Source organism: Panthera onca, chromosome A2 (assembly GCF_046562875.1).
Source record: "Panthera onca isolate mPanOnc1 chromosome A2, mPanOnc1 haplotype 2, whole genome shotgun sequence".
NCBI lineage: Eukaryota > Metazoa > Chordata > Mammalia > Carnivora > Felidae > Panthera > Panthera onca.
In genome coordinates this window covers 87,068,880-87,090,948 of record NC_138340.1, presented here as the reverse complement: position 1 = coordinate 87,090,948, position 22,069 = coordinate 87,068,880, and the positions used below count along the sequence as shown (strand labels likewise).

Here is a 22,069-nt window from a genome sequence, read left to right as displayed (position 1 = left end):
GTTGTGTTGTGCTACTTTATTAAATTAGCATCAGCCTTATATTTTACTTATTTTTGAGAGACAGAGAGAGACAGAGCACTGGTTGGGGGAGGGGCAGAGAGAGAAGGAGACACAGAATCCCAAACAGGCCCCAGGCTCCAAGCTGTCAGCACAGAGCCCAACACGGGGCTCGAACTCATGAACCGCGAGATCATGACCTGATCCAAAGTCGGACGCTCAACCGACTGAGCCACCCAAGCGCCCCATGTTGTGCTACTTTATTAAGATGGATACAATTATAACTTTCTTTCACTGATCCTTTTCTACAGGGTTTTAGGTGTATTCAGTCACCAAAAATTAAATGGTAGTAGGGATGCAACTACTTAACTCTTAAGACATTTCCATCTATAGAATGAAACTATAACCAAATCTTTAAAAATAGTCACTTATACCAATGAATAGATTTCAGAGTTCCACAACTACTCTTTTAGCTATACCTTTACAAGGTATAATAATCCCATGTGTAGATTCTAAACATATGCTATGCCATATATGATATAGTGCTGAAATTGTTTTTCATGGGCTATGTTTATATTCTGGTTTTTTTAAGCTTAAAAACAAATAAATAAAACCAAATGCCCTGAGCACTCTACTATACCCTACTACAGTGTACTCTTCTGAGTGTAGCATTATAATAAGTTTTGATGTATGGAATGATCTTGAACATATGCCTATATGGTAAGGAAATGTCTTAAATCATCTTTTGGGATCTCAGACTGACATGTCTCAAAATTGATAAAGACACACCAAGCACATTAGAAATTCAGTATCTGTGTGTGTGTTTATGAAAAGTTTAACAAGTAGTAAATTACAGCTCTGAGGGATTCAATCATGAAAAGTGAAAGCAAGTCTTTTAAGAAACTGTTATTACTTTTAACAGATAAATTCCGTGACCAGCTATTTTAAAATCCTCATTTTGTAATTTCCAAAATATCCTTAGCACGCTAAAAGATAGACTAAACTGATTGAATGAAGAATGGGTAATAACTTCTTCATTTGTTGTCCTTTATTTATATCTATGTAATATCTTATTATATAATCAGTCCTGGTGAATTCTTTAAGACTACTGTCTAAGTAAGAACTCAACTGTTGGTAAGCAGCCTTAGTTGAGACCAAGTCCTATACTAGATGATGTTCTGTACTCACACAGCTATATTCAATGTGTATCATAAATTAATCTCTACTCACAGGGGTAGCAATGGACCAAGATACTGGTGACAGAAAAGCTTCATAAGTAAGGCCAGAGAAGGCTAGTATCTTATTTAACTATGACCCATTGACAACAGCAGGAAAGTTAGATGCATACAGTTGATTTGCTTAGTTTTGGGGTTTTTTTTGTTTTTATTTTGAGGCTCAATCTTCAGAACACTTACCCTGGTTAAAAAAAAAAAAAAAGTAGAAAGAGGGAGGCAAGTAGGAGGGAAAGAGAGGGAGAAAAGAGGGTAAAAACAAGGAAGGAAGGGAGGAAGGAAAGGAGAGAGGAAATTCATTTGGAATTACCTTATAACCTGGAAATGATGTTTTACCAAAATATATCCCTACCTGGATAAATGGCAGAAGGGTTCCATAATCCCGTGTTACTTGCTTGTTGAATGTTTGTACTGTGTTGATGTTGACTCCAGGGATTGTTTTTGAAGAGTAAAGTGGGAAGGGAACAGGATCTGTAAGAAAGCTGTCTTTTAAAATTTAGAGATTTTTGAAAGAGTTGAAAACGGGCCTTCAATCACTGAATAGAAATAATTTTAATCTAAAGAAATAGTTAATTGTGTCTTGATTTAAGAAGAATTCTGCTTTCTTTTAGTACTTTTAAAATATCCTTGACATTTGTAATAAAAATATTTCTGGTGCTGTATATACACGCTTGCTAATTTTTAGCTGATTATAAAGAAAATATAAACTTAAAACATCAACAGTTCATTTATATCACACTCAATTTTCACACAATAATCATTCTCCATCTTTTTATCCATGTAGCTAATTACAGAAAAATCTATTCTATGAAATAAAGTTTACTAAGTTGTTCATCAGTCAAGAATTTTATTTTGCCTCACGAAAAATGTCATGTTAATAATGCACAATGTTAGTTGATGAGTTAAGGCTAAAAAATGAATAGTAATTCATAAATTATGATTGTATTTTCGTCTTATCAGTTGCAATCATTTGTATGTTTAAATTGTGTCTTCTCAATTTATGATAGCTATTACTGTCTTTTACATGAAATGCTCCTCAATTTCATAAGTGAATTATGCACTCTGGTGTTTCTTATACTGAGAACATCTTTATACAATATGTTTACAAAGTGTCTGGCCAAAAGTGGACAAAGATATCTGTATTATATCGTGGTGATATCATTGAATTCCTAAAATTATTTTTTAATATCAGGGGATTCATTGTAGATCCTACAAAAATCTCAGAATGTCCTATTTCATATCATTTATTATTGAATTCAGGATAATATCCTTTTGTTATTGGTGTCCAGTCCCAATATTCATGTTGTAGATAGCTTCTGGGCACCAGAGCTCACGTCATGTGCACCTTATAACTCATGATAACTGTTGTTCCTTTAAAATGTTACTAATAATTTGCTATTTTTTCAATACAGGTAATGGATTAGGAATTAGAATTGTGGGTGGTAAAGAAATCCCTGGACATAATGGAGAAATTGGAGCCTATATTGCCAAAATTCTTCCTGGAGGAAGTGCAGAACAGACAGGAAAACTTATGGAAGGTAAGAATAAGGATTTCATTGTTGATTAAAATGAACATACCTATGTTAAACATATTTTATTTTAATATGCAAATTTTCTCTTTATTTACCACGTAGGTAACCCTCTCTCCTTATGGTTAATTATGAAATTTTGGTATCGTAATATAAAAGAAAATGTGTTCACAACTATATTCACTTTATTTTCAATTGCATTGTCCTTTTGGCAGTTGGGTTTGCTCTGTGAATATCTTACTTAAGAAACACTAATTAGTCAATATTGTTTACTGACTTAGGCAATATTATTAAAACCACTTTGGTTATTGAGATTAATTTTTTTATAAATACTAAGAAAATTATATTGAAATCATAACTGTAAAAATACCACATGATTCAGTACACCCTAAAGTTGGGTCAGCAAACTGTGAACATCCCCCAGGCCAAATCTATCTGCTGTTTGTTTCTATAAAACAGTGTTGGAACACAGCCAGGATCATGAATTTACATGTTGGATATGGGCATTTTCCCACTACAAACAGAACTGCATTCATGACAAGATGAAATGGTCTACAAAAACTACAATTTATACTCTATGGCTCTTAACAGAAAAAAATTTACCAACTCCTGTGCTAGGTTACTGTCTACTTTTGGGTACTATATACCTTATCACATCAAAAGCATTTAAAAAAAAAAGAACTTTACAGATGTATCTAAAGGTCCATAAAACATGTATTTTATCAATTTCTTTCACATGTCATAAAATGTTCAGTTCTCAAAACACAAAGTGATTATTTTCACTTGTTTTTTAGTTGATTGGGTTGTTTCCAAACTCTAACATATGGTTTATAAGCTTTCAGTGATATTGTTTATAATGGATATTTTTTTATCATAAAACAGCCTCAACCTATCATTTTATTTCATTCTAAACAAAATACTTATTTGGAAAGTGTTTTTTTCTCATTTCATAGTTTTATAAAATGTTGTTTGTTATTTAAAATTCTCATTATGCTAAAATGATTCACTATTATTTTCTTCAATGTATTGGAACCTCCCAAAAATGTCCATGGATATTTTGGTAGACTATTAGAATAAACACAAACTTGAGGTATTATTTACTCATCACAGTGTTCTTACTGGAGCCAGTTGGTACCAAGTCTCTAAGATACGCTCTTCCTAACTTCACATTTAGTGACGTCACATTGATGGCTTGAACTGGTCTTGGTGGGAGGATTTACAAAGTGGAAACAGATCAATGTGATAAATTAGGCCTGTTTGTTTTGTTTATCTGCTTGTTGGTTTTCAGAATGCCAGATTACCAGGTCATCACCTAATATGTAACTGAAAGCATATTTTTAAAAATATTCCAGTGTGCTGCATAAAACAGAGAAAGGTAGGAGAATTAGCCAGAAAGCTAAAAGAAAGTAAAAACTGTGTCAATCAAGATATAATAATTATGAGCAAACTACTGAGTCTGTACAAAGTTTCTATGACTATAATCTTATCATGCCTGATGCTACTCTTTGATGTTGCAGTCTACTTAAGCTATAGAAATTGAGACCATTTTTTTTTAATTGACACCATTTTTAACGATGGAAGTGATATGCCACTTTTATGCAGCATACTCCAGAAGGAAAGGTGTATGCTGTTTTTATTCTAAAATAAAAATTGCAGCAACTGTTTGTTTTATAGTTATGCAAAGATACCTGAATACAGATAAATTTTCATACTTTTGTCTGTAATTACACCATGGAAATTGACAAATACTACAAATCAGGGTGGTTTTGGAAGATGTCTTAAATGAAGTGTTTTGTGATGAAATGATACTTTTTGTACTTGGTAGTCTATGTGGCCATTTTTAAGTTCATACACTTAAATTAAAAAAATATATAGATATAATATAGACTAAGTCAAGAGAGAAAATTGAAGTGAACCTAATGTCCAAATATGTCCTTTCATGTCCAAAGATGAACTGACTAGAAGGTCATCAGTCCAAATGGGATTACACAAGGACAATATTGTTTGACCAATATATTTTCTGGATATATATCTATATGTATTTATATTTACATAATTTTTGTTTTGTCTGTAACTATGTGTTTTATTCATACATGGCATTCTTAGAACCCTCATCTTCAATCTCTAAGAGATTATCATACAGTTTCAGAGCAGTATATTGGTTAAGACACAACTCTGATTTTTATGTCTGATGTAACTACAGGAATACCGAGTGTAGATCACTGAAGTCTTGTGGATTTTTTAATATTTAAAATTTTGTATGACATCATAAAATTTTATTTATTGAAGGCAATAACAACAGTTAATTCTCCATAGTTTGAAATTCTTTTCTTTTCTAAGGAAAAAAATGTATACGAATAGATAGATAAAATATGTATTTGTATGCATTTAATTGTACTTCTCCATCTGTAGAATGAATTTCAGGTAGACTTAGGAATTGATTTGATGTCTTCCCGGTGTATCTTTCTGCATTTCTGAATACAAAACTATATACCCTGAGCCTTTATGATGTAAAATTGCCTCACGCTTGATTTAAAACATACATGAATGACAGTTGGTTGACCATAGAATTCTTAGACTGCATTTTTTTCCCACTCCACACAAATGCGCTATTGTTAAAAAAGAGGTTGACCCTACGGTTTTTCCTAAGTTTGGTTATTTGTCTTACGGTAGGCTTTTCAGTCTCATCAGGGTCTTACATACTTATACTCTTGCAGCACTCAGAGGCATGGATTCTGACTGTGTTGACTTTTGGAAGAGCAAGAGTATTTTCAGGTTTCTTCTAGCTTTTTATCGTCAGGATTTGTGCATTTAAAACACACTGACCAATCTTGTAGGTTTTCTGATGCTGTTCAGAAAGTAGTGACTTATGTAACTAACATTAAATGGAGGGGAGAAGGCCCCACTACTTCCTGAGTCCACTGAGCTGGTTACTTATTAAAAGGAGATTTTTATTCAGTGTTTTTTGAAAAATCTTTCTGAACTAGGTTGTCTATCTTGTTACATAATGTAGGAAAGAGTTGTGTTTCAGAATGCTGATACTTGGCAATAATTACTATTGCCCAATCATTAGGCTATTCTCAAAAAATTCATTTTTATACACTCATAATATAGGCTTGTGCCATCCTCTGCAGTTAAAAAAAGCAGTTAGAGAACGTTGCATTAGTCAAAATTTCCTGAGCCAATCTTCTGGTTTTACAAAAATCTGTAGTGATTTTCTGAAAGAACTTGCACAGTCAGATATTTGAGGGATCCTAATCTTCCAAAACCATACAATTTATTTTTTGGCAACATTAGTAAGCATTCTTAAACAGATATTGGACAAAGAATGATCTTTGGCTACCTATTATTCTTCATTTTAATGCTTAAAGTCAGTTTTCCATTAAAAAAAAAGACAAAACATCTGGGGAATTAAACTACAAATCTGATTTTCTGAACTGCTATTTGTCACTATTTGCTTTAGGATTAAAATTTTAAACAATTTTAGATCAACACTGTTGGGGCTGTGTATTGATCATCAATATTGGGACTTTAAGTGGTGTATAATTTTGTCTATAATTTTCTCCTTTGATGTTGTTATTTCTCTTTGGACTAATCTGAGCATCTAAAAACACACTTGAATATATGGATTTTGTGTATTTAAATTTGCCACTTCCATTTTAAATGTTTATTTTTAAAGGAACAATTATAAACCTTATTTATAGTACAGTATCAATACTAGGTTCAATATAATCAGCACCTTAACTAATGGCCTCAAAAAACTAGATGCGTCTTCTGTGATAAATTTTCTTTTCTCTATATTACCTAGTGAAACCTGTTCAGTGTGATTACAATTTTAGGAAGTTTTGAATTCGTGACATGCTTTAAAAATAAAAGTTTCTCTAAAAATAATTCTTTATAGGGGTGCCTAGATGGCTCATTTGGTTAGGCATCCAACCTCAGCTCACTTCACGATCTCACAGTTTGTGAGTTGGAGCCCTGCATCTCTCAGCCCAGAGCCTGCTTCAGATTCTGTGTCTCCCTCTCACTCTCTGCCCCTCCCCGCCCTTCTCTCTCACGCTCTCAAAAATAAACATTAAAAAAATAAAATTAAATGAATAACTCTTTACATATTGTTTTCAGATCAAAGTTCCAACCATCTCCAAATCTGGGGAGTCTGTAATACAATTATCCATATTTCACGACAAGCAAAGATTTTGTTTTGTTTTGTTTTGTTTTGTTTTGTTTTGTTTTGTTTTGTTTAATCTGATACAGACTTGGGTCAGTTTCTGTGTCCCAGCCATTTGTGCACATATCAGTTGTGCGTGGATCTAAAATCATGACCCTTAACACCGAGGGTTTTTTCTCCATATTTGGTGCCCAGTACAGTGTCAAATAAAACAAGATTTCAAATAATATATATAGAAATTAGTGTTAAAGAATTAATTTTTGATTACAGGTGTTATATACTAATTAAGAAGTTTCTCTTCACAGGGTTTTGTGAAGCAAACAATATTATGTAAAGAACCGTGTACATTTAAGACAGCATCCATATTTGGTAATATAACTTTTGATTACCTTTCCAGGAAAAAAAATGACAAAATAAAAACCATTTCCTCTGGGCACACGTCCTTACAACTTTGAGCTTAACTACTCATAAATTAACATAAATTTACTCTAGATGTTTTTTGGGGTTTTTGTTTGTTTTAGTTTTTCTTTGGTTTGAATTTAAATTAAGATCTCTGGAGTGGGGTATCGTGTGGTTACTGATATAGAAGAAAAACCCTCATCTCTGGAAAATGCAGCACCATTCTTCTGTGCTGTGACACAGTGTGAGGAAAAAATTTTCCTCTGCCAGTTCTACTCTAGCCCCAAATCATCATTTGCTTTATGGTTGAAAGAGGGCGAAGGGCACACAACAAACGAGTTTTAAATTCGAAGTTAAAATATAGCAAGTGTTCTGTTGAACGTTTGCTGCCTGACACATCTGTGTCTGATTAATTTGCACTTAAATGGTGAGGGTGTTTTGCTCTCAATCTTGTGAATTTGACTAAAACGACTCACTGGTTGAATGTCTCCATTCCATAGTAACCACAAGAAGTCAGGGTTTGATGGGTACTGATTCATTAAAAGTGGACCTGAGTTTTCCCAGCCTGAGCCTCCTCCCCCATCAGGAAAATTACCTAAGAGTGACACCGCTTTATTCACGTTTTCACCTCCTCCGTCTGTTGAGACACCCAGTTCAACATCCCACACCAAAATCACTATTTTGCCACATTTGTTTCATATTTTTCTGGGGAAGGGAGACATATAAATCAATTAAAGCCTCCTGTAGTCACTTCCCTTCTCCCAACTTCACCTAATCTGAGGTTACTCTTTCCCTTGCTGTTCTTCCCAGTTTTATGTATGTATTCATAAACCAAAGAAGAATTTGTTTGCTTGTTTATGAAATTTTATGTAAATGACATCTTAATGTATTTTTGCAGCCTCTCTGAGTCACATCCAGTTTATACAATTTATCCGAAGTGATACATGTGGCTCTATTTTGTTTATTGTAACTACAGGGCAGAATTCTAGTATTGTACATTTCAATGGCACTTTAAATTTAAACATTCCCTGGTTATTTAAGTTATTTGTGAGGGTTTGTTTTTTTGTTGTTTTTTTTTTTTAGTATTTCAAACAATGCTATAATTTAGTTTGTTAAAGTAGTCTCCTTATGCGCATGTACAGGAGTTTCTTGGACAAGTTAAATTTCAGGCTATAATGACTATCGTGTTAAATAATGTAGGAGGAATGTTGTATGGTTTTTTCAACAATAGATTTTCCCAAATCGCTGTCCAAAGTGTTATATTGTTTTTACACTTGTCCGTAGTCAATTACTACTTTTGTTACTCTACATCTTTCGTCCTCTTCCTCTACATTTTCTTTTTCAAATGTAATGTGGGATGATATCTATTGCTTTTGTTTACCTTCCCTCCAGGAATGTGGAATACGATAATATTTTATTAATTTTGTTGGCTCTTGGGTTTTTCTCATCTGTGATTTGCCTGTTCTTTTGTTTATTCTTTAATTGTATTAGTTAGTGTATTTCAAATTGAATTTTAGGGAAACTGTATATATTCTGGATATAATCCTGTCAAGTAAGTAGGCTATAGATATCTTCTTCTCCCAGTATGTGGTATGCTTTTTAGTTTGTCTGTTCATTTTTACAGAGGTTTAAATTTTAATATGGTCAAGTTCATTTATCATTTTGTTTCTCTTAAGTTTTCTAAGTGTTCTGTATTGTTTTGGAAATTGTTGTTATCCAGAAGTTTTCAGAATGTTGCTCTATATTTTCTTCTAAAAATTGTACAATCTTACTTTTCACATAATGTCCTTACAGAAATAGAATTTAATCTGTCTGTGGTCTGAGTAGAAACTTTTAGTTTTTTTCTTCTTCAGCATGGATAATCAGTTGTCTGTACACCATATATTGAATGTTATATTGTTACTCCCACTGATCTCTAATGCTCCACTTGTCAGAAATAGATTTTTTTACACATATATGGGTCTTTTATGACCTCTCTGTTCTAGTCTACTGGTCTATTGTCTATCCCAACATAAGTGTCACATTTTGTTTTAATTATGATTTCTTTGTTTTAGTCCTGACACATGGCAGGTGAACATACCATATTGCTACTCTTCAAATACTCTTGGGACAATTCTTGACCTGTGATCTTGCATATATTTTCCAGATTCTGCTTGTCAATTTTCAGGAAAATCTCTGTTGAAATTTGATAGTGATTGTATTGAAGGGATAGATTAATTTAGAAAAAAATGTATCTTTTTATATTGAGTCATGTCTCTTTGAGTCGTAAATGCATTCACAATACTGGACCCTTGTTCCGCCTAGAGATTTAATCATTGTACTCTGAATCAATACAATAAAGTAAGTTAGGACAGTAAAAAAAAAAAAAAAAAAAAAAAAAAAAAATTAACACATAATTGCTAAACATTAAAACTTTTGTATCATTTTACTCAACTTAAAATAGTATTATATACTCAGAAAAGGCAGTGTAAAAAGTATAAATAAAACAAAATTTTGTTTAGGAAATATAATGGGCCAAATGTAATCCTTTATGTGCATATCATTGCTTCTGAGGTTCATTTAATCACTGAACTTCTTAAACTCACTTCTTTTTTTCTTGGTATTCTATATCATAATTGTGAAATAAATTACTGGCATGATACTTTTAAAATTTCAACAATTTCCATAAGAGAACAAGAAATCCATAAGAAGTAAACATCTTTTAGCCAAAGAACCAAAAACGGTCATTTGGTTTTAAAGATAACTTGTATCTATATTATTATTATTATTATTATTATTGATAATTAAATCAAATTTGTTTGGAAGATTTTTGGAAAGCTGTTTGGAGCCAAGTTAAGAATATAATGTTAAGACCCTAATGTAGCTTCATGAAACTCTTAATGAATCAGCAGGGTCCTAGAATAGGAGAGTAAAAGTTTAAAACCAGTAATATCTGCTGTTTGCTTTTAAATTGAGCAAGGGCTGTATGAAAAGTTAGCTTCTCCCAGGCCATTGCACCTGTAAAGAATGAGTTCAATTTTGTTCATCCGCGTCATTCTGTGAGAAGTATGCCTGTGGCATAAATTCTAATTCATGGAAATTCTCGGTTTCTAGTTGTCTCAATTGTAGGTGACATCGATCCGGCTAGCTAGCTCTTTGTAGAGATGAATTGACAGGGTTTCTGGCAAGAAAATGCTGTCGGATTAATAGTTGACAATCAGTGATTGGAGCGAAGGTGAGGCCAGCTGTTTCCGGAATGGTGGTTTTGTTAGCAGTTGGCCTCTGGAAATCCCTGTTATGAAGAAGTCTATGGTAGAAGACACATTCCAGTAGTATTGTTAGAAGAGACACTCCTGTGTAACTTAAGGGAGAATGTTCCTAGGCAAGAAAGTCTTTATTTCTGCTTATGCTTTTTTGGCATATGTTACAGATGGCATGGCAGTGATCAAGGTTGGAGATCAAGAAACACACCACACAGATGAGTCAGCTTCCTTGTTCTTGTTCCAGGGGGATACCAGGTACGGATTGGTCATTAGCATGAGATTTCTCAAAATTCCTTAAGCTGGTGTGCCAGGTACACATGACACAAGATCACATTTCATGTTAATACAAAGATTTTCTAACAAATATTTAGGAATCTGTCTTATGGAAAGAAAAATATAAATTCTAGGTACCTGGGCTGGTAGGTTGTAATATATTATTTTCAGGGTTCAGTGACATCATACTTACCTTGTCAGGATATCAAAGATTAGCTATGTTGCCAGGACAAGGAAATAGATTTCTCTTTTTTATCCGTTTATTTTGAAATTAATCAGAGGAGATTATGTTTGAGTCATAATATTTCTGATAGAAATATCAAGAAAACTAAATGATTGCCCTGTCTTGTACATTTTTTGCTAAGTGTAACTAATAATCCATATTCTAATTTGATTACTTTTATTAACAAAGGTAGCATACCTTGAAATATTTACATAAGTTCAAGTGATACTGCTTCTTGATGAACAATTGTTTCTATTCTTAAATTTCGGATTAGACTGGTCAATATACCATAACAGGCTACGTTTTAGTGGGTGTGTGAATTGGAGTGGTTTTTTTGGAAGCAAGGATATTGAACCGTCTTTAATATGCATGCCAGACCTTCAGTCAGCCAGTGCTTTAGCACATCCCATATATTCGGAGAATGTTTTTACAGTCAGACAGATCAGTATTTAAGTTCAGCTGTTGTACTCATTGCCTGGGTACGTTGTTTAACTTTTAGTTTCTTGATGTTCTCAGTAGGGAAATTGAGATAATAATAGATTTAGAAACAATGTACCAGAAATACAGTGTTTTACATGAGTGGTGAATATAATCACGTTTACTTTCACTTTGGAGATCTTTGATGGTAAGAAAAATATTTGCAATATTAAGCTTGAATTCTGTGTCCCCCATATGTGGACATACTTAAATAATTGACGATAGTCAGTTCTGATCTCGGAGCTGCAGGGATGCAGAATATTTCTAATTAACAGAGCATCAAACTTCGGTCACAAAACTCTGACCCAAGCCATCTTCATCACTTTAGTCCAGTTACTCGTGTTCTCTAAGTTTCCTTTTATCTCGTCTGTACAATTGAGAGATTGCAAGACCTGTCTCACAGAGTTAACAGTGAGTGACAGTTACTTATGTTTATTTTTTATATGCTTTGTTAATCTTACAAAGTTCAGACTTCCTATAAGGGACTATCGAACTGTTAGAGCCCTCTGTGATAATGGAAAGTTATTTTAGTTTTAGTTATCAGGCTTGAATAAATTTCAAAAACAAAAAACCTTAGTGCCTGAAGTAAGTAAGCCATTTTTCATTTAAATGTATTATCTCCTGGGGCGCCTGGGTGACCAGTCTGTCTTGATTTCAGATCAGGTCATGATCATCCTGGTTCATGAGTTCAAGCCCCACATCAGGTTCTTTGCTGCCAGTGCAGAGCCTGGTTGGGATTCTCATTCTCTCTTTCTCTCTCTCTCTTTCTCTCTCTCCCTCTCTCTCTCTCTCTCTGTCCCTCTGAATAAATAAATAAACTTAAAAAACAAAATACCCGTACTACCTCCTAACTGTAAAACCATTGGCTAATCTTTTAAAAGTCTTCTCATTTTTTCTTCTTATCAACAGTATGTTAATCAGTAAACCTCACATCTGATTAAAATTTATAGGTGCACATACAATGAATATCTGTTCACGTAACTTTCATGGTCTATTAGTCGCTGAAAACACATCTTGTTAGTGACCAGAACTGTGGTGTCCGATGTCTTGCTCTCAGTGTCTGGACTAATCTTTCTCATCAACTCCTTTTGTGTGGGACTTTTGACAAATCACAAAAGCTTACCGGGTCTTGAGCATTCAGTGTATGGGATCCTCCATTAGACCTTTCTATAATGCATACTTCAGAGACACTTTACTTGTTGAAGAGATGTGGGGGAGAGGATGAACCTTGGGATGAAACATGGTTCAATTTTAAGTTTGGGAGGCGGAGGTGAAGCGGTACATGAGCCATGATAAGCTGAGTATGTTAGATAAAATGAAAATTCAAACACTAGAATTATGGGCTAAAGAAAAAAAATTAAAGGGAAATTAGAAAATATTTTGAACAAAATGCAAATGAAAAAGCAATGTACCAAAATTTATGGGCTGCAACTAAAGTAGAGCTTAGAGGCATGTTGATAGTATTAAGTACATATATTTGGAAAAAAGGATCCAAAGGCATGAGAAACAGAAGAGAAAATTAAGCTAAAATAACTGAAAGCAAGGAATTATTAAAGATAAAAGCAAAAACCAAACAGAAAACAATAACTGATTATGACAGAAAGCAGACAGGTGGTTTCCTGGAGCTGAGGTTGAGTAGAAGAGAAAAGTGGGAAAGAGTCAGTGGGAACTCAAGGCACGAAGAAAGTATTCTCTATCTTGATTCTGGTTGTGGTTTATACAGTTGTATATATTTGCTGTCATTTCACTGTACATATAAATAGGCTGTTTTTATTACATGTATGCTATATCTTGGTAAAGCTGATCTTAAAAAAATTCTTAGATATTTTTGGAAATGGGACAATGAGTATTTGAATATGAAGCAGTTGTAATATATAAAATAATGTGATTGCTTTTTAAAATAAGGAGTCCTTATCTATTAGAAATACATATTAACATATTTGTGTATGAAATAATAGAACTGCTGAGATTTGTTCCATAAGAATGTTAGTAGTTCGGAAGTATTTGGGGATAGAGATTAAACATAATTTCCGTGAGTTGATAACTGTTTAAAGTAACTTATGAGTAAATAACATTTTCTATTTAAAAAAAAAAAAGACTGTGAGGGTGATTACATGGGATGAGAAAAGAAATGAGATCAGAATGAATAAATTATGGCACTTTAACGAAAGGACCATCTCAGGGCTCCTCTCTCACTTGTATGAGCCCCTGCCAAAGCTCCAGGAAGTTCTAAGGAATGTGTAATGTTTGCTGCCTTTGTCACCTTTTCAGCATTTGTCATTTGTTGTGGTTTCTTTTGTCCTTTTCATAAAAATTCATTTGTGCCAAATTTTGTATTCATAATCTTATATTTTTCCTTAAAATTGCATAAGCTTCAGGCCGTGCAAAGCCTAAATTCATTCCCACATGCGCTGTTTCTGAACGGGAAGAACATTGAGGAGCATGCTGCAGAATTGTAAGACTCTGTTGGGGTGCACTCTTAATATACTTAAAATTTAGATGGAGGTAATAAACAGGGAGTTCAGAGAGAAGAGGCTGTGAAGGAGTGGTGGTGATGTTCTTAGGAATGCCAGCAATAATGAAGGATTCAAATGGGTTGCCCCATGTATTCAGTGACTACTCTCTATGGGTTTATCCTAGAATGATGCAAAGTGATATAATGCTCCCCTGCTTTCAAAGTGCCTACCATCTAGAGAGGCAGTGGATGGAAGGTACTCACTGTGAAGGTAGCTTTTGATCAGGGTGTCAATGAATAAAAATGTAAAATAAACCCAAAGAACTAGGAAAAAATACCTTTAAGGAAAAACAATATATTTCTTTAATGGCTTTTTTTTGGGGGGGGGAGGAACTGTATGTTTTATTTTCATTTTAATAAGAGAAAGCTAGAAATTCAGAATACGGTAGTTGATTCTGCAATCATTAGAACCAGTAAAATACTAAGTGGAGCTTACAGATATGGCTCTTCCCATCCCAAAGAACCCCAGGTAACCTTGCGGTAATTTCTAAGGGCAGATTATAAGCTCTCCAGGGCAAGGAACTGTTTAGGAACTAAAACAGATCTTTACAGTCTTTCATTTATTCCATTTGTTAATTTTTAAAATAGTTCAACATAGTTAGGGTATTCTACTGTGTTCCCAATAGAGTAATGAGTGCCGAAGCAGAAAGAACCTTCTGTGGGATTGCAGGCTTTTGTGTCAGCACAAATTCAGATGAAAGCCTTTTCATATGTAGGGTAAGTTCCACTGAGCATTGGAAGAAAATAAGATTTCTCTTATTTTCTCTTAGGCTACTTTTGTTTTCTTTTACTTTCTACTCTTTCCCGGATTCTTCTCACTGTCATTATGGCCCTTGAGTCTGCTGAGATCAATGATTGATCCAATTATTTCTATATATATATATATTTTTTTTAGTACATGCTGCGTAGAGCAATCTCTGATGACCCTGTGGGGACATTAATGAGGAAAGCATGAACTGTGCATTTTAGTAGCTGAGACAGAAAAGAGCAAAGTTTTGTTTTTTTGTTTTTTTTTTAAGTACTCTATATTGAATGGTAATATGTGCTGAGGAAAGAAATATAATAAGGAGCATAGATCCAGCTTGTCAGACAGTCAGGTTGCAAATTGAGAGGGGATGATCACGAATGACCTTACCAAGCAGGCCGAAACTGAGTGAAGTCCCCAAGGAGAGGAAGGAGTGAGCCAGAAGTTACTGACATTACAGGAGACAAATGAAAAGGGCAAAGGCCCAGAGCAAGACCATACCTGGTGTGTGCCAGGAACAGTAAGATTGCAAGGAGGTCAGTGTAGCTGCAGCTAGTGGGCATGTGAGGGCGGACGGTGGACGTTTTGGTCAAAGTAGTCAAGGAGATAGAATCTTGTGGGCCACTGTAAGGACTTCAGCTTTTTTTTATGTTTATTTATTTATTTTGAGAGAGAGAGAGACAGTACAAGAGTGTGCAAGCAGAGGAAGAGAGAGAGAGAGAGAGAGAGAGAGAGAGAGAGAGAGAATCCCAAGCAGGCTCCATGCTGTCAACACAGAGCCCAACATGGGGTTCACAAACCAACACAGGGCTCACAACACGGGGATATCACAAACCATGAGATCATGACCTGAGGTGAAACCAAGAGTCAGATGCTTAACTGACTGAGCTACCGAAGTGCCCCTAGGACTTCAGCTTCTCCTTGTGCGGGATGAGAAGGCACTAGGCTGACACACAGGCTGAATGACATTTTTATTCACATCATTTACTGTTTTTTCCTCAAATTTTTATTTAAATTCTAGTTAATTGACATATAGTGTAATACTGTTTGCAGGAATAGAATTTAGTGATTCATCACTTACATATAACACCCAGTGCTCAACCCAAGTGCCCTCCTTAATACCCTAAATGACATTTAAATAGGAACACTCTGAGTGCCGTAACTAGAATTATTTGAAGGGGTGAAGGTCGGAAAGAAAAGGAGTTTAGTTAGGAAACTGAAGAAATAATCCAGGTATGAGATGCGGCTGTTAGAACAAGGTGGGAATGGGGACATAATAATAAATTATTATATTACACTGTGCATATATCTGTATACACACACACACAGTACAACATGTGTGTTAAATTTCAGCTCAGTGAAAATGACCTCAATATGTTCATTCATGTGTATACATAGTATTCAGATTTAGTTAGCCAGAAGTCACTCCACCATATTTTTAAAACGTAAATCCCTACATAACAGTCCTACAGAGTAAAACATGAAAGAGACTGACTCTAGCCTGCCAGAGTGGGAGGGCCACAGGGGAAGGAAGGCGTAGACCCTCTCCAAATTTTATTATTGAAGCCTTTCCTCTTATGTCTTACATTATCAAACGCATTGAGTCCAAGTTCACTGTGACCTACCAGGCCTGTGGTAACATACCCCAACCTTTTGGAACTCATGCTGGTCCATCCTTAACTCACATCTCTCAGCTCCCCACCCACCAGCCCCACTGGAGTTCTCTAATCCTGGAGCCAGAGTTTTGTCTACTTTCCGTGATGGTCCTGCTCCTCCCTGGGAGATACCATGTCAGAAATCGTAAGTGATTGACATTGGTGACCCAGAATCTACTCCCCTCTGTGACACACACTAAATATCTGTCAACTTGATGTGATGAGTTTTATCATAATTAAATACATTTACTTATATTGATTTTACACTTTTAGGGTTTCATTATTAGGTTCTATGTATCTTAAATAGCAAAGAATCATGTGGGATGCAGGTATTCCTGAACTTAGAAGACGAATCAGGAGACCTGGCTTTTGAAACTGTCACTAAATACGATTTCTAAAGCTGAGGTTTCACATTTGTAAAAGTAAGGATAGTTACATTTACCCTACCTGTTTTACTGGAATGCTGTGAAGAAAAAAGAGAAGAGGTGGGCAAAATAACAGTTAAAAAAAAAAAGTCTCATATTGATGCTATTAACACAAGTGAAATGGATCTAATTTTATTTCTTTTAAGCAAAAGGACTTCTTAGGGGCACCTGGGTGGCTTAGTCGGTTAAGTGTCCGACTCCTGATTTCAGCTCAGGTCATGATCTCATGGTTCATGAGATCAAGCCCCATGTCTGCTCTGTGTAGACACTGTGGAGCCTGCTTGGGATTCTCTCTCTCTCCCTGCCCCTCCCCTGCTTGTGCTGTCTCTCTCTCTCAAAATAAGTAAACTTTTAAAAAAAAATGACTTCTTATAATTAGCTGGTGTATGTATGAATGTCCTTTGTAATTCACCTAGGATAGATTGCCGTTCGTTTTTTATGGTTGTAATCATGTTTGCTTATGAAATAGGGGAAATAATTTCTCTACATGAATGTTAGCTGGAGAGAAAATAGTTGAGTTTTGTTTTACATCAGTTGGCAAATACTGCTGTTAAACTGTTGTCTTCTTAGGCAATTCTCATTTTTCAGTGGAAAAATCAATTATTGTAATATGTTATATAAAATTATATATCTATTGAGATTTCATTTTACATATTAAAAGTAATTGAGAACTTTTGGAATGAAATTCTATCATCCATTGACATCTGTTATTTATTGAACACCCATCAAGCCAATGTAAATTATTTGCTAATTTTTCTTTGAGACATAAAAATTAGGATATTGGCACTTCTTATGAAGTAACACCTAATTCATTTTATTTCTTTAAGATTCTCTCAGGATGGATGATAAGATGGTTATTGATTCTTTTTTGTTTGAAATGGATTCTTTATTTCTATCCTTTGGCTTCTCAAATGATGAAAGAATTTATACATTAAAAGTACACCATTTTAATTTTGATTATACCATTCATAATAATGATATAGTATCTTTGGCTCAAAAATAAGCCAAATACAAAAACTTAGTTAACTTTTTTGTGCACAGCAGTTGACCATGTTGCAATATTTCAAGCGATGAGTAATTAGGTTATGATAAAAACTCCCTACTTCTTTGTCAAAATAAATATTTTTTCTTATACTATAGAGTAAGTATATTTGCATTTACTTTTGTGTTTAAATTTTGATTGAGAGATTTCTTTTTAGAATTTTCCTTTCCAGAGATATTTTTTTTATCTGATTTGAAGTTGCAATTCACTGATCACTGCAGTGATCACTGCACTGTTCTGTGCATTCTGTCAAATAATAATTTGAAATGGAATTTATTTTGTCCTTATATATGTATTCTCAGTGAAGATGAGGAGGAGGAGGATGATATTGTCACTGGTCCAGATAGTTCCTGTATTTATTAGGAAACACTTAACAAGAATAAAGCGATGATATTTTAGGTTAAAATGCATAAGTAGTGGGATACCTTTAAATAACATTCAGAAAAAGAAAGTACAGAATATATGAATATTAAAAAAGGTTAAGAACATAATTAAAGTTAATATCCTTAGTAGTTCACTAGAGACACTTCAAGTAACAATTAAGGCAAGCACTTCTCTGGGTTGCGTGGGTGGCTCAGACAGTTAAGCATCTGACTTCAGCTCAGGTCATGATCTTACGGTTTGTGAGCCCGAGCCCCATGTTGGGCTCTGTGCTGACAGCTCAGAGCCTGGAGCCTGCTTCAGATTCTAGGTCTCCTCCTCTCTCTGCCCCTCCCTCACTTGTGTTGTCTCTCTCTGTCTCTCGAAAATAAATAAATGTTAAATTTTTTTTTTTAAAAAGGCAAGTATTTCTCATGCACAACTGCATCATTTAGCCTAACTTCCTATGTCCATTCAATTAACTGTGTATCTATATAATCATGAGTGCATTTTGGATTAGTCTGTTACTGTCATGGTATTTTTCAGGTTTGATGGTATTAATCTGTAATACCACTGAATTAGAAAGTCACTAGAAAACATCCACTCTGGGTGTTTTAACAGAATGAATTGGGAAATTAAGAAAAGTTTATAATATTATGAATTGCAATCTACTTTAAATGAGATGATGACATCACATACCTTTCTTTCATCGGATAGCTCCACATGTTACATGATATTCTTGGGACCATTCAAATTTACTAATCTACCCATCCCCTTTTCCTACCTTGTTCAGCCACATTCTGTTTTAGTCAGTTTCAAATAATACGTCTACTTCTAAACACCATAAATTGTAGCCATGGAGTAACTTTGGCATCTGTACCAATCCTTCCAATACATTTTGGACTGCAATACTAGATTATTTTAATGATGGTTAGAGTGATTTGAAACAGAATCCTGTGATGATAACCTTCTTCACATTAGACCACAAATCATGGTTAATTATATTCCTCTTTACCTTAACTCTATTTAAAAGGCATGAATTTGCAAAGCCATACTGGAGTGCGAGAAGCACATTACTTTTTCCTGTAAATCAAATGTGATCAGTTCCAGTCTTCCCTTATTATTATCATTATTTGATATTTCCTGCCTCACAAGCCCTGGAGAAATCCCGATGAGGATGTTATATATTCAGAACACTGGGGGATTGGCCCCCTGTACATTGATCCACATCACGGAGAGAGCAGTTATCTGACCCAGCACACTTCGTTGACAGTGAGTGGCTCCTTTAACTGTTACGAAGTCTTCCTGAGAGTAGTTCTCCTAGGTTGAGCCACTGAATTCAAGGTCAACTTTGCTAAGGGTACTACACAAAATTTTTTCTTTGAGGTAATGCCATCTTCTCTGAACAATTTGAGCAAGCATAGTACCTTTACAAACTCCAACCACAATTGTTGGGGGCATCTCCTGTTTAGAACTGACTTTCTATCCCCATTTCTTTTACCCATCCAACATTCTTTTTTTTTTTTTTTTTACCATTTTTTAAAAAAATGTGATTATTAATCTTAACATGAGATCTACCCTCTTCACAGATTTTCACTTGTACCCTGTAGTATTTTTATCTACAGGCACAGTGTCGCTTATCAGATATCTAAAACTTGTCTTGAATAACTGAAATTTTATACAAGAAACACCCCGTTTCTCCCTCCCCTAAACCCTGGCAACTGCCATTCTACTCTTCGCTTTTATGAGTTTGACTGTTTTAGATTTCTCATGTTAAATGGAATCCTGCAGTATTTGTCCTTCTGTGACTGGATTATTTATTTCTCTTAGCATAATGTTATCATGGTTCATCCATGGTGTGTCATACTATAGGATTTCTTCTTTTTAAAGGCTGAATAGTATTCTACTCTATGTATAAACCTTATTTTCTTTAGCCGTTTATGTCAATGGATATTTAGGTTATTTCTACATTTTGACTGTTGTGTATGCAACTATAATGAGTGTGGGAGTGCTATTATCTCTTTGAGATCCTGTTATTAATTATTTTGAATAAATACCAAGAAATGGGAATGGCTAGATCATGCCGTATTCTATTTTTAATTTTTAGAAAACATCATACTGTTTTTCATAATGGCTGCACCATTTTGTTTTCCAACCAACAAAGTACAAGGATTCTAATTTCTCCATCCCTTTACCAACACTTACTTTTTTTCTTTCTTCCTTCTTTTCTTTCTTTCTCTCCTTCTTTCTTTCTTTCTTCCTTTCTTTCTTTTCTTTCTTTAATAATGTCCATTCTAACAGGTGTGAGATGATACCACATTGTGGTTTTGATTTGAATTTCCCTGATAATTAGTGACGTTGGGTAAACCTTCCCACATTCTTTTCCCTTCTGGTAGTGTTCAGAATAATTTCTCATCAGTGTGCTCCTTTAAGTGTGATATTGGCTTATTTTCTGGGAGTGGAGTGGAGAAAAGAGATGAGTCAGTCAGCCTTTTGTTCGTTCCGAGTTGACATTGTTTATCCACCATAAATGGTATATTCTACAAAAACTTTGTTCAACAACGTCTTCATTTTCTGCACATCCAACTCTTCAAATAAAATTGTCATATACATAACTAAAACAATGTTTAAATTCTCTTTTTATTATAATGAAAATGGCATTATAAATAATATGTGTTCCTTGTGCTAGGTTTTACATATTTGAACACCATTTATATTTAGGTGGGCTATGAGATAGGTTTAGTTGGCATAAACCGAATGAGATCTTCTAATTGCTGATAGTAGCATTCACCTAAGAGATAGACGGAAGTCATACTTCTGCACTGCCGTCAACTAACTGTAATATTAGAAAAGCCACGTCACCTCATGTTTCACCGAGTTCTAATGTATTCTGTAAGAGACAAAAACTAGCGCATCCACAAGGCTATTGCTTGCTTTATAACGTTGAGTCTATAAAATAGTTGTGACCTGCTTACAACACTGTTTATCTGTGTGATTCTTTTCCAGTGGCCATTTTATTGTTGACCATTAATATGGCAAATTATGTGATAATCTACTTACTTCGTAATTATTATTTTTTTTTATGATTGACACTAAATCTGTTTTAGATCTGTGATTGTAGAAGCCATGGATTTTAAATAACTCGAGGTACTCAGCCTAGAAAACGAGAGTGGGTAAGCCCAGACAGTTTAACTGTAGTCTTTGATGTTTCTTAGATGTTTTCTTCTGTTTACACTGTTATGAGGATTTTTTCTTTTGTAAATTAATTTCATTCAAGAACTTATATATTCAAGCCATATTTTGCTTATTTTAATTGCTTGTTATTCATAAAAAATGTGAATGACGGAAGAAACATGGAAAACGAATTGCTTGACCATACTCCAAATTAATGACAGTTTTAAGTAAGATAATTCAACTTCTTTAATTATTAGCCAAAAAACTCCTATAAATAGTATTATCATAGCATCTACTTTTGCTTCCCAATCTGCTTCATTTATGTTGGGCTTGTTGTTAACGCAATATAAAATCTACAATAGTTTAAAGCAAAATACTAGAAGTTACCCCAAACCTCCTATATATGTATGTTTAATACTACTAAAATTTGGAAGAATGTGAATTTATAAAATTTACATTAAATATTCTAATGAGTTTAATTCTATTATCTCTATACTGTGAAGAGAGGAAATTGTGATCTATCACATTTTTTAAAATGTATAGTTTATTAGAGTTAAATTTTTGGTATTTTAGATTGAAAACAGCTTTGAGTTTGAATGGTGTTAGCTCTAGG

The 22,069-nt window shown here is 34.3% G+C and overlaps 1 protein-coding gene across 6 annotated transcripts in view; it reads left to right on the top strand.

Annotated features, from left to right (window-relative positions):
• Positions 1 to 22,069, top strand: part of PCLO (piccolo presynaptic cytomatrix protein) — a 439,623-nt gene that overhangs the window by 316,674 nt on the left and 100,880 nt on the right. For all 6 annotated transcript variants that reach the window (XM_060632355.3, XM_060632351.3, XM_060632353.3 and 3 more), the window contains exon 10: positions 2,642 to 2,767. In XM_060632355.3, coding sequence (XP_060488338.3) covers positions 2,642 to 2,767 — 126 coding nt within the window. The remainder of the gene's footprint in view (positions 1 to 2,641; positions 2,768 to 22,069) is intronic.